The sequence below is a fragment of the Oncorhynchus nerka genome, linkage group LG4 (assembly GCF_034236695.1).
Source record: "Oncorhynchus nerka isolate Pitt River linkage group LG4, Oner_Uvic_2.0, whole genome shotgun sequence".
Classification (NCBI taxonomy): Eukaryota; Metazoa; Chordata; class Actinopteri; order Salmoniformes; family Salmonidae; genus Oncorhynchus; species Oncorhynchus nerka.
Genome location: NC_088399.1, coordinates 82,278,954 through 82,291,219, shown reverse-complemented (window position 1 = coordinate 82,291,219; position 12,266 = coordinate 82,278,954). Strand labels below are relative to the sequence as shown.

General features: G+C 43.1%; 1 protein-coding gene across 3 annotated transcripts in view; it reads right to left on the bottom strand.

The window, feature by feature from the left end:
• LOC115128673 (putative selection and upkeep of intraepithelial T-cells protein 1 homolog) overlaps positions 1 to 11,175 on the bottom strand; it is a 34,018-nt gene extending 22,843 nt beyond the window's left edge. For all 3 annotated transcript variants that reach the window (XM_029658745.2, XM_065017932.1, XM_065017933.1), the window contains exon 1: positions 10,884 to 11,175. In XM_029658745.2, coding sequence (XP_029514605.1) covers positions 10,884 to 10,944 — 61 coding nt within the window. In that variant the 5' untranslated portion in view covers positions 10,945 to 11,175. The remainder of the gene's footprint in view (positions 1 to 10,883) is intronic.
• Positions 11,176 to 12,266: the final 1,091 nt, after the last annotated feature.

Here is a 12,266-nt window from a genome sequence, read left to right as displayed (position 1 = left end):
AGTGTGGAGTCAGCTTGGTCTGACCAGCGTTGGACAGACCTCAGCGTGGGAGCCTCTTGTTTAAGTTTCTGCCTGTAGGCAGGGATCAACAAAATGGAGTCGTGGTCAGCTTTTCCGAAAGGGGGCGGGGCAGGGCCTTATATGCGTCGCGGAAGTTAGAGTAACAATGATCCAAGGTTTTACCACCCCTGGTTGCGCAATCGATATGCTGATAAAATTTAGGGAGTCTTGTTTTCAGATTAGCTTTGTTAAAATCCCCAGCTACAATGAATGCAGCCTCCGGATAAATGGTTTCCAGTTTGCAAAGAGTTAAATAAAGTTCGTTCAGAGCCATCGATGTGTCTGCTTGGGGGGATATATACGGCTGTGATTATAATCGAAGAGAATTCTCTTGGAAGATAATGCGGTCTACATTTGATTGTGAGGAATTCTAAATCAGGTGAACAGAAGGATTTGAGTTCCTGTATGTTTCCTTCATCACACCATGTCTTGTTAGTCATGAGGCATACGCCCCGCCGCTCTTCTTACCAGAAAGATGTTTGTTTCTGTCGGCGCGATGCGTGGAGAAACCCGTTGGCTGCACCGCATCGGATAGCGTCTTCCCAGTAAGCCATGTTTCCGTGAAGCAGAGAACATTGCAGTCTCTGATGTCCCTCTGGAATGCTACCCTTGCTCGGATTTCATCAACCTTGTTGTCAAGAGACTGGACATTGGCAAGAAGAATGCTCGGGAGTGGTGCGTGATGTGCCCTTGTCCGGAGTCTGACCAGAAGACCGCTACGTTTCCCTCTTTTTCGGAGTCGTTTTCTTGGGTCGCTGCATGCGATCCATTCCGTTGTCCTGTTTGTAAGGCAGAACACAGGATCCGCGTCGCGGAAAACATATTCTTGGTCGTACTGATGGTGAGTTGACGCTGATCTTATATTCAGTAGTTCTTCTCGACTGTATGTAATGAAACCTAAGATGACCTGGGGTACTAATGTAAGAAATAACACGTAAAAAAACAAAAAACTGCATAGTTTCCTAGGAACGCGAAGCGAGGCGGCCATCTCTGTCGGCGCCGGAAATTGTGTGTTCATCATGTCAGGTAGTCCTGGGGCATGGTCCTAGGGCTCAGGTCAGTTGAAACTGGAACAGCAGCATGGCCAGGTGGACTGGGGACAGCAAGGAGTCATCATGTCAGGTGGTCCTGGGGCATGGTCCTAGGGCTCAGGTCCTCCGAGAGAGAGAAAGAAAGAGGAAATGGACTTGAGTCTTCCACTGTTCCAGGTGGTGATTCAGGGACAGGACCGAGAGAACAACATAACTGATTGTGACTATCTTCTCCACCTGTGTCATACATACAGTGGGGAGAACAAGTATTTGATAACCTGCTAAATCTGCAGTGTTTCCTACTTACAAAGCATGTAGAGGTCTGTCATTTCTATCATAGGTACACTTCAACTGTGAGAGACGGAATCTAAAACAAAAATCCAGAAAATCACATTGTATGACTTTTAAGTAATTAATTTGCATTTTATGACATAAGTATTTGATACATCAGAAAAGCAGAACTTAATATTTGGTATAGAAACCTTTGTTTGCAATTACAGAGATCATACATTTCCTGTCGTTCTTGACCAGGTTTGCACACACTGCAGCAGGGATTTTGGCCCACTACTCTATACAGAGTACAGGGCAATACGGACTTTCAGCTCCCTCCAAAGATTTTTTATTGGGTTCAGGTCTGGAGACTGGCTAGGCCACTCCAGGACCTTGAGATGCTTCTTATGGAGCCACTCCTTAGTTGCCCTGGCTGTGTGTTTCGGGTCGTTGTCATGCTGGAAGACCCAGCCGCGACCCATCTTCAATGCTCTTACTGAGGGAAGGAGGTTGTTGGCCAAGATCTCGCGATACATGGCCCCATCCAGCCTCCCCTCAATACGGTGCAGTCGTCCTGTCGCCTTTGCAGAAAAGCATCCCCAAAGAATGATGTTTCCACCTCCATGCTTCACGGTTGCGATGGTGTTCTTGGGGTTGTACTCATTCTTCTTCTTCCTCAAAACACGGCGAGTGGAGTTTAGACCATAAAGCTCTATTTTTGTCTCATCAGACCACATGACCTTCTCCCATTCCACCTCTGGATCATCCAGATGGTCATTGGCAAACTTCAGACAGGTCTGGACATGCGCTGGCTTGAGCAGGGGGACCTTGCGTGCGCTGCAGGATTTTAATCCATGACGGCGTAGTGTGTTACTAATGGTTTTCTTTGAGACTGTGGTCCCAGCTCTCTTCAGGTCATTGACCAGCTCTCTTCAGGTCATTGACCAAGTCCTGCCATGTAGTTCTGGGCTGATCCCTCACCTTCCTCATGATCATTGATGCCCCACGAGGTGAGATCTTGCATGGAGCCCCAGACCGAGGGTGATTGACCGTCATCTTGAACTTCTTCCATTTTCTAATAATTGTGCCAACAGTTGTTGCCTTCTCACCAAGCTGCTTGCCTATTGTCCTGTAGCCCATCCCCAGCCTTGTGCAGGTCTACAATTTTATCCCTGATGTCCTTACACAGCTCTCTGGTCTTGGCCATTGTGGAGAGTTTGGAGTCTGTTTGTTTGAGTGTGTGGACAGGTGTATTTTATACAGGTAACAAGTTCAAACAGGTGCAGTTAATACAGGTAATGAGTGGAGAACAGGAGGGCTTCTTATAGAAAAACTAACAGGTCTGAGAGAGCCGGAATTCTTACTGGTTGGTAGGTGATCAAATACTTATGTCATGCAATAAATGCAAATTAATTACTTAAAAATCATACAATGTGATTATCTGGATTTTTGTTTTAGATTCCGCCTCTCACAGTTGAAGTGTACCTATGATAAAAATTACAGACCTCTACATGCTTTGTAAGTAGGAAAACCTGCAAAATCGGCCGTGTGTCGAATACTTGTTCACCCCACTGTATCTGTTGCTCCAAATGGCTTCAGGATGTCCACCAACTCCTGTGACTTGTGACACTTTTGTTCATCTGGTATTGTTCAAATCTGTAAGCATCTAAAAAAAATATTGAGCGAGGCAGTAGCACAATGTTGCCTGGTCTCAATCTTGGGTGCAATGATCACATTCCCGCACTGGCTGACTGTGTGGAGGCTCATTGATTTAACGTTATGTTAGCCTACATGCTATACTTTAGAAGGCATTTAGCTCGTCTGGTAGGCTCGAGTCACTGGGCAGCTCACGACTTATGGAAGAATTTAGCTGCTGAAACGCAATTGGAAATGCAAATGGACAAATAATATCATGTTTGCCATTTCTTTTCCTAAATGGGTTGGAAAGCTGCTGCGGTCATCCCCCTCTTCAAAGGAGGAGACACTCTAGACACAAACTGCTACAGACCTATATCTATCCGACCCTGCCTTTCTAAGATCTTCGAAAGCCAAGTTAACAAACAGATCACCGACCATTTCGAATCCCACTGTACCTTCTCCGTTATGCAATCTGGTTTCCGAGCTGATCACGTGTGCACCTCAGCCACGCTCAAGGTCCTAAACGATATCATAACCACCTTCGATAAGAGACAATACTGTGCAGCTGTATTTGTCGACCTGGCCAAAGCTTTCAACTCTGTCAATCACCTTATTCTTATTGGCAGACTCAACAGCCTTGGTTTCTCAAATGACTGCCTAGCCTGGTTCACCAACTACTTCTCTGACAGAGTTCAGTGTGTCAAATCGGAGGGCCTGTTGTCCGGATCTCTGGCAGGAGAAGCCCATTTCCTGGTTCTGTAGTGTGCGGCAGCTTGATGTACAAGTACACTTCCTGGGCCTTACCCCCAATCTATCTCAATCGATCTTGAGTGTCAAGCAGATACGCATCGGGTCTAGTGGTCGACCGATTCTGATTTTTCAACGTCGATACCGATTATTGGAGGACCAAAAAAGCCGATACCGATTCATCGGCCGACTTTTAGAATGTATTTGTAATAATGACAATTACAACAATACTGAATGAACACTTATTTTAACTTAATATAATACATCAATGAAATCAATTTAGCCTCAAATAAATAATGAAACATGTTCAATTTGGTTTAAATACTGCAAAAACAAAGTGATGGAGAAGAAAGTAAAAGTGCAAAGTGCTATGTAAGAAAGCTAACGTTTAAGTTCCTTGCTCAGAACATGAGAACATATGAAAGCTGGTGGTTCCTTTTAACATGAGTCTTCAATATTCCCAGGTAAGAAGTTTTAGGTTGTAGTTTTTATAGGAATTATAGGAATATTTCTCTCTAGACCATTTGTATTTCATTAACCTTTGACTATTGGATGTTCTTATAGGCACTTTAGTATTGCCAGCGTAACAGTATAGCTTCCGTCCCTCTCCTCGCTCCTCCCTGGGCTCGAACCAGGAACACAACGACAACAGCCACACTCGAAGCAGCGTTACCCATGCAGAGCAAGGGGAACAGCCACTCCAAGTCTCAGAGCGAGTGACGTTTGAAACGCTATTAGCGTGCACCCCGCTAACCATTTCACATCGGTTACATGAGCCTAATCTCGGGAGTTGTAAAGTCATAAACAGCGCAATGCTTGACGCACAATGAAGAGCTGCTGGCAAAACGCACGAAAGTGCTGGTTGAATTAATTCTTACGAGCCTGCTGGTGCCTACCACCGCTCAGTCAGACTACTCTATCAAATCATAGACTTAGTTATAACATAATAACACACAGAAATACGAGCCTTAGGTCATTTAATATGGTCGAATCCGGAAACTATCCTCTCGAAAACAAGATGTTTATTCTTTCAGTGAAATACGGAACCGTTACGTATTTTATCTAAGGGGTGGCATCCATTAGTCTAAATATTCCTGTTACATTGCACAACCTTCAATGTTATGTCATAATTACATAAAATTCTGGCAAATTAGGTGGCCCAACCTGTTGCATATACACTGACTCTGCGTGCAATGAACGCAAGAGAAGTGACACAATTTCATCTGGTTAATATTGCCTGCTAACCTGGATTTCTTTTAGCTAAATATGCAGGTTTAAAAATATATACTTCTGTGTATTTATTTTAAGAAAGGCATTGATGTTCATGGTTAGGTACACATTGGAGCAACGATACGCACCGCATCAAATATATGCAACGCAGGACACGCTAGATAAACTAGTAATATCATCAACCATGTGTAGTTAACTAGTGATTATGATTGAGTGATTGATTGTTTTTTATAAGATAAGTTTAATGCTAGCTAGCAACTTACCTTGGCTTACTGCATTCGCGTAACAGGCAGTCTCCTCGTGGAGTGCAATGAGAGGCAGGTGGTTAGAGCGTTGGACTAGTTAACTGTAAGGTTGCAAGATTGAATCCCCCGAGCTGACAAGGTGAAAATCTGTCGTTCTGCCCCAGAACGAGGCAGTTAACCCACTGTTTCTAGGCCGTCGTTGAAAATAAGAATGTGTTCTTAACTGACTTGCCTAGTTAAATAAAGATTAAATAAAGGTGTACAAATATATATATATATATATATAATTTTTTAATCAGCAAAATCGGTGTCCAAAAATACAGATTTCCGATTGTTATGAAAACTTGAAATCGGCCCTAATTAATCGGCCATTCCGATTAATCAGTTGACCTCTAATCGGGTCCCATTCTTATGGTATGACTCGGCCAGGGATCGAACTGTCCGACCTTCAAATCTCAGGGAGGAAATTAACAACAATGCAAGCCATAAGTATTTATTTTATTTAACCAGGCAAGTCAGTTAAGAACAAATTCTTATTTACAATGACGGCCTACCACAGGCCAAACCCTAACCTGGACGACGCTGGGCCAATTGTGCGCCGCCCTATGGGATGCCCAATCACGGACGGTTGTGATACAGCCTGGAATCGAACCAGGATGTGTAATGACACCTCTAGCCCCAAAACTATATTGCATATTAAGTTGTTCCATATCGAATGTAAAATAAGAAGCATGCACAATTAACCATCACTACTTATTTTATTAAGGATATACAGTACCTTACTGTACCCTCGGTGAGCTGTGATAGAGACATTGTCCTACAGGTACCAGTTATTCTTGTTTTTAGAATCACTGGTGTTCAACAAACAGGTTACTATCTACACAAATTGTTTAACTACTGTATGTTTCCTTGATAATGGTTTCCAACATATGACTGGCAAAGCCTCATTGAGGCAATAACATTTCTGTACAGTTTCTGCAGAACATCTTATTGAATATGTGACTAGTGGTAACAAAGTGGCACTGTAATTTTGACTGAACACTTCAAGCATTTCAGGGACAACGGATAAGCCTGCCCTCTTCTTCCTCATCAGTAAAGTTAGAAATATCATTGATGATGATCAGACAACAGAAAGTCAAAAGAATCAGACTGATTCCAATCCATATCATAGATCATATTCCCCCTTACAAAGGCTCTGGTACTGTTCCCTGCAGAATATAATCATGAAATACTTTAAGGTTGACAATATTCACTGGCATGCAAACAAACGCTTGACTTGCAATAAACAAACAAAATGTCACATACAAGAACTCAGCGGGGGAGGATCATCGGACTACAATATGAATACAACTCCATTTTTCTTCTACTGTGGACACTACCACGCCGTAGTGTAGCCCTTATATTGAGGTAGTTGAATTAAGCTGGACCGGGGTGCACCGGGCTTGGCCCGTGATATGAATGGATGAAGGCGGTGAGGGAGAAGCGCCCAGCTCAAATCTAACACTAATCTGCACCGCCAGGCCATATTGTCAACAAGACAGTATGGTTCATCGGTCGGAAAACATACAAGTATTTTCCATATAGTACATGTTAGAATTGTACTAGTTTTACTTGGGAAGGCAGATACGAGAGAGAGAGAGTTGCACCCCTTCTGAAAAAACCTACACTCGATCCCTCCGATGTCAACAACTACAGACCAGTATCCCTTCTTTCTTTTCTCTCCAAAACTCTTGAACGTGCCGTCCTTGGCCAGCTCTCCCGCTATCTCTCTCAGAATGACCTTCTTGATCCAAATCAGTCAGGTTTCAAGACTAGTCATTCAACTGAGACTGCTCTTCTCTGTATCACGGAGGCGCTCCGCACTGCTAAAGCTAACTCTCTCTCCTCTGCTCTCATCCTTCTAGACCTATCGGCTGCCTTCGATACTGTGAACCATCAGATCCTCCTCTCCACCCTCTCCGAGTTGGGCATCTCCGGCGCGGCCCACGCTTGATTGCGTCCTACCTGACAGGTCGCTCCTACCAGGTGGCGTGGCGAGAATCCGTCTCCACACCACGTGCTCTCACCACTGGTGTCCCCCAGGGCTCTGTTCTAGGCCCTCTCCTATTCTCGCTATACACCAAGTCACTTGGCTCTGTCATAACCTCACATGGTCTCTCCTATCATTGCTATGCAGACGACACACAATTAATCTTCTCCTTTCCCCCTTCTGATGACCAGGTGGCGAATCGCATCTCTGCATGTCTGGCAGACATATCCGTGTGGATGACGGATCACCACCTCAAGCTGAACCTCGGCAAGACGGAGCTGCTCTTCCTCCCGGGGAAGGACTGCCCGTTCCATGATCTCGCCATCACGGTTGACAACTCCATTGTGTCCTCCTCCCAGAGCGCTAAGAACCTTGGCGTGATCCTGGACAACACCCTGTCGTTCTCAACTAACATCAAGGCGGTGGCCCGTTCCTGTAGGTTCATGCTCTACAACATCCGCAGAGTACGACCCTGCCTCACACAGGAAGCGGCGCAGGTCCTAATCCAGGCACTTGTCATCTCCCGTCTGGATTACTGCAACTCGCTGTTGGCTGGGCTCCCTGCCTGTGCCATTAAACCCCTACAACTCATCCAGAACGCCGCAGCCCGTCTGGTGTTCAACCTTCCCAAGTTCTCCTCACGTCACCCCGCTCCTCCGCTCCCTCCACTGGCTTCCAGTTGAAGCTCGCATCCGCTACAAGACCATGGTGCTTGCCTACGGAGCTGTGAGGGGAACGGCACCTCAGTACCTCCAGGCTCTGATCAGGCCCTACACCCAAACAAGGGCACTGCGTTCATCCACCTCTGGCCTGCTCGCCTCCCTACCACTGAGGAAGTACAGTTCCCGCTCAGCCCAGTCAAAACTGTTCGCTGCTCTGGCCCCCCAATGGTGGAACAAACTCCCTCACGACGCCAGGACAGCGGAGTCAATCACCACCTTCCGGAGACACCTGAAACCCCACCTCTTTAAGGAATACCTAGGATAGGATAAAGTAATCCCTCTCACCCCCCCCCCTGAAAAGATTTAGATGCACTACTGTTCCACTGGAGGTCATAAGGTGAATGCACCAATTTGTAAGTCGCTCTGGATAAGAGCGTCTGCTAAATGACTTAAATGTAAATGTTAAATGTAGATACGGTATATATTAGTATTTATACCAAGAGCAAACACTTTGCATGTGTCTTCACGATATTGACAAACATCACTTTGTTTTGAGCCGACTTCGCTGTGGGCTTTGAACATGGCACCCCGCTCACACCCGGTTGGCAACCTGGTTTTCAAAATGATCACTTTTCACCCAGTGCATGCCCACCCTGGCCAGCTTAATCGAAACCCCTCATTGTAATATCACTGTAACCCTCAGCTACAGGAACAGGCGTAAATAGGTGGTTGAGAGAGCACAGGAGGGCTACATCCCAATTTTTCATCCTTCTCTTACGGTGTGCACTTGCAAACTCCTCATCATGGAAGTATGCAAGTGCACAATTTGGGAGAAAGGAGGAGAATCGGTTATAACTCAGCAACATGACAGTAACTCTGCAACAAGTCCAACGCATTTGAGTACTGCCTATGAGGAGAAGGGGTGCTTCAGACACTGTCTGTGTATGACACAATCACTGCTAGATAATGACAGGTAATGACTTTCAAAATACAGTAGTTTCCTCTATACTCACAATCTCTGCCTCCTATCTATCCATGTAGTAGTACCCAATATGGATGTTTACTTGTACATGTCCTACATGTTCTCATTGCTCAGTGAAGATGCCCTCCAGTCTTGTTCGCCTCTACTCTCCTGCAGTCACATATGGAACTCCTAAGCAGACAGATGGCCACAGACATGCTGAGACAGACTGACTGAGAGACACACACACACACAGTGTGAGAGCTGGGCCTAAAAAAAATAAACAAAAGCTAAAGCAACATTACACTAACAACGTTACACTGATAGTTTCAGATGCTTTCAGATAGGTCCTTTGTTTTTGAAGAGTCACATACCATTAGTGATCCCTTCTAGGGTAACTTTAGTGCATCATAGCTTGATAGCCATCTGTGGTAGAAAACAAATAACCATGCTAGCTATTCATCTAATTGTTTCAATGCAAACAAAAAAATCAACTTATTGTACATAAAGGTGTTCTACGATGTCTTGTTGTGACACTAGCCAGTAGTGCCTCTTCATAGTCATCTAGCTATCTAACATACCGATAGATTGCTACTTATAATTGCCAATTAGCCATATTAGCTACCTACTAGTAGCTCCCTGTGTCCCCTCTAATTTGACACTAACTATTTCTGATATTGCTACTATGCAAGTAACAATTTGGCTGTACTGTTTACACCTTCTGTAGAGACCCATCCACTTAGGAAAATATTGATATATAAAATGAATATTTATGTGTGGTCGTAACATGATTTTGTGACTTACTACCTATGTCGTTTTGGGGGGTATCTGTACATTACTTTACTATTTATATTTTTGGCCAATTTTACTTTTACTTCACTATATTCCGAAAGAAAATAATGTACTTTCTACTCCATACATTTTCCCTGACACCCAAAAGTACTCATTACATTTTGACAAGAAAATTGTCCAATTCACACACTTATCAAGAGAACATCCCTACTGCATCTGATCTGTCAGACTCACTAAACACAAACGCTTTGTTTTTAAATTATAACCGAGTGTTGGAGTGTGCCCCTGGCTATCCGTCAATTAAATTAAAAAAAGAGACAAATTGTGCCACCTGGTTAAATATAAGGAATTTGAAAAGATTTATACTTTTACTCAAGTATGACACCACTGGATGTGGCTGGGGGTTCTAGCATTTATTTCACATGACCCATTAATTTAGACAGTTATGTCTGGGTAAGCGTCATCTAATATTTTTATCTGGACACTTTCTGTTTACCTGGAACTTTTCCTTATTGTAGGCTACTACCAATTTTTGTCTTAATCTTTACTACACCACTCACTGTTTAGCACATGACCTCATGTGAATCCTTAAAGAGATGAGTGGGCCTGGCTTAAGAGGGTGTGAATGATGCTGAACAGGTGTAGACAAAGGAGAGCTCTCCAGTAGGTACCAAAACATTCAAAGGCCCTTTTCTCAAAAGTGAGTTAACAAGTGTATCAACTTTCAAAGCAGATTTACTTGCAATTGTTCCTCAAAAATGTTATGTATGATATACCATTTTGTAGCTCTGAGTCAATACGTTTATCCAATGTAAAAATAAAAATAAATTATTCAAATGTTGTTACATAAGACCAAATCCAGCTGGTGAGTCACATTTTCTCCGCTATTAAAGGTAGTTAGGGAGGAGAATTATGCATTTGCAGCCTGAATGGAAAATGCTGTATAAACCGGTCCATGTAGTACACAAGTGTATTACCCGGAATGCAAATCAATCCTAGATGATAGTCCCGATCTCGCAACCACTATCCCCTGCCTAGGTTAGCCTCAGCCTTCCCGACGACATTCATTTTCTGCCGGTTAAATATACTGCCCTTAAAAAAACTAAACAATATTGCAAGTTCAATTTTTCCATCGTTTCCTTGTTGTTGTATTTAGCCAGATAAACACCATACAGTACTTAGGACTCCCAATTATGGTTCGATAAGACCTTAGCCTACCTGTTTCCAGTAGTAGAGAAATCAAAATAATTCCCAGTGAGCCTGACGAATAACTCTTCATATCACTGGAACAGGGAGATGCAAATATCAAGTAGAGGAAAAACTCCGCGTTAAATAAGTCTACAGAAGGTCTTTGGGGCTAGGCTTTTTTCATCGGCCCATTCGAAATAAAAAGTATATTTTGCACTTAGATTGAAGTTAAATTAACCATAACATATTGAACATTTGAAGGAATACAGGCGAACATTCCAGAAAACCGTAGAAAAATTTGCCACATCTACTTTCACTTTTGCCTTCTTCTGTGGATTATTTTATTGAGGTTGGCAACCAACTTTTAAATTGCATTACCGCCACCAACTGGACTGGAGTGTGGATCAGCGACAGTGAAGCACAAAATTCTACCCCAATATTCTCGTCTCCCTAAGGAAACTAAATATACATCATTTTCTATAATATTGCAAACAAACGTTAGAGGTGCAAGCCGCCGTAGTCAATCACAGATTACAGACTAAATTAATAAAGAAACAAACATTAAGATAAACGAAACCCTCCTATACAATGGCAACCCGTCATCATGCCATGAACTTTAGTCACTGTTGCTAGCCGGCTACTCAATCCTGCACCTTAGAGAGACTGCTGCCCTATGTACCTAGTCATTGAACACTGATCAATTTAATAATGTTTACATACTGTTTTACCCACTTCAATCAAACAACCAAATGTATTTATAAAGCCCTTGTTACATCAGCCGATGTATGTCCGGACCAGACATATTTATATACTGTATTGTAGTCAAGGCTCATCCTATGTAACTACTGCGCATACCTTTTCTATTCATATACTGTCCATAATGTCTATACACATCATCATATACAAATATATTTATATTCTGGACTCTTGACATTGCTCGTTCTTATATTTATATATTTCTTCATTCCTTTCTTAGTTTTGGGGGGGATTTGCGTCCATTGTTTTGTATTACTGCACTGTTGGATCTAGGAACATACGTGTTTCACTACACCCGCGATAACATCTGCAAAATATGTGATTTGATATGAAAGCTTCATAATTTTTGCAACTCTCTCTCTCTGTATCTATGAGTTTGGTCTGAGTGTCCAGCCTAGTCTTATGGATTAGACGTAACATTATCCGAACACTCAAATGAGTATGATATCTTGCATTTGCAATGGTTACATGTGACAAAAAGTGACGTAGCCCTTTCCTGTTGTCAAATTAGCTAGTAGCCTCATGGGTGGAATGTTATTCATATTTATCATAATCAATAAACATTATTTCAGAAACCCTGCCAAAAACCCAATGTTTCTATGTCAAACGGTTTAGTTATATTTCAGTCTTCTGTGATGTACAGTGGGGCAAAAAAGT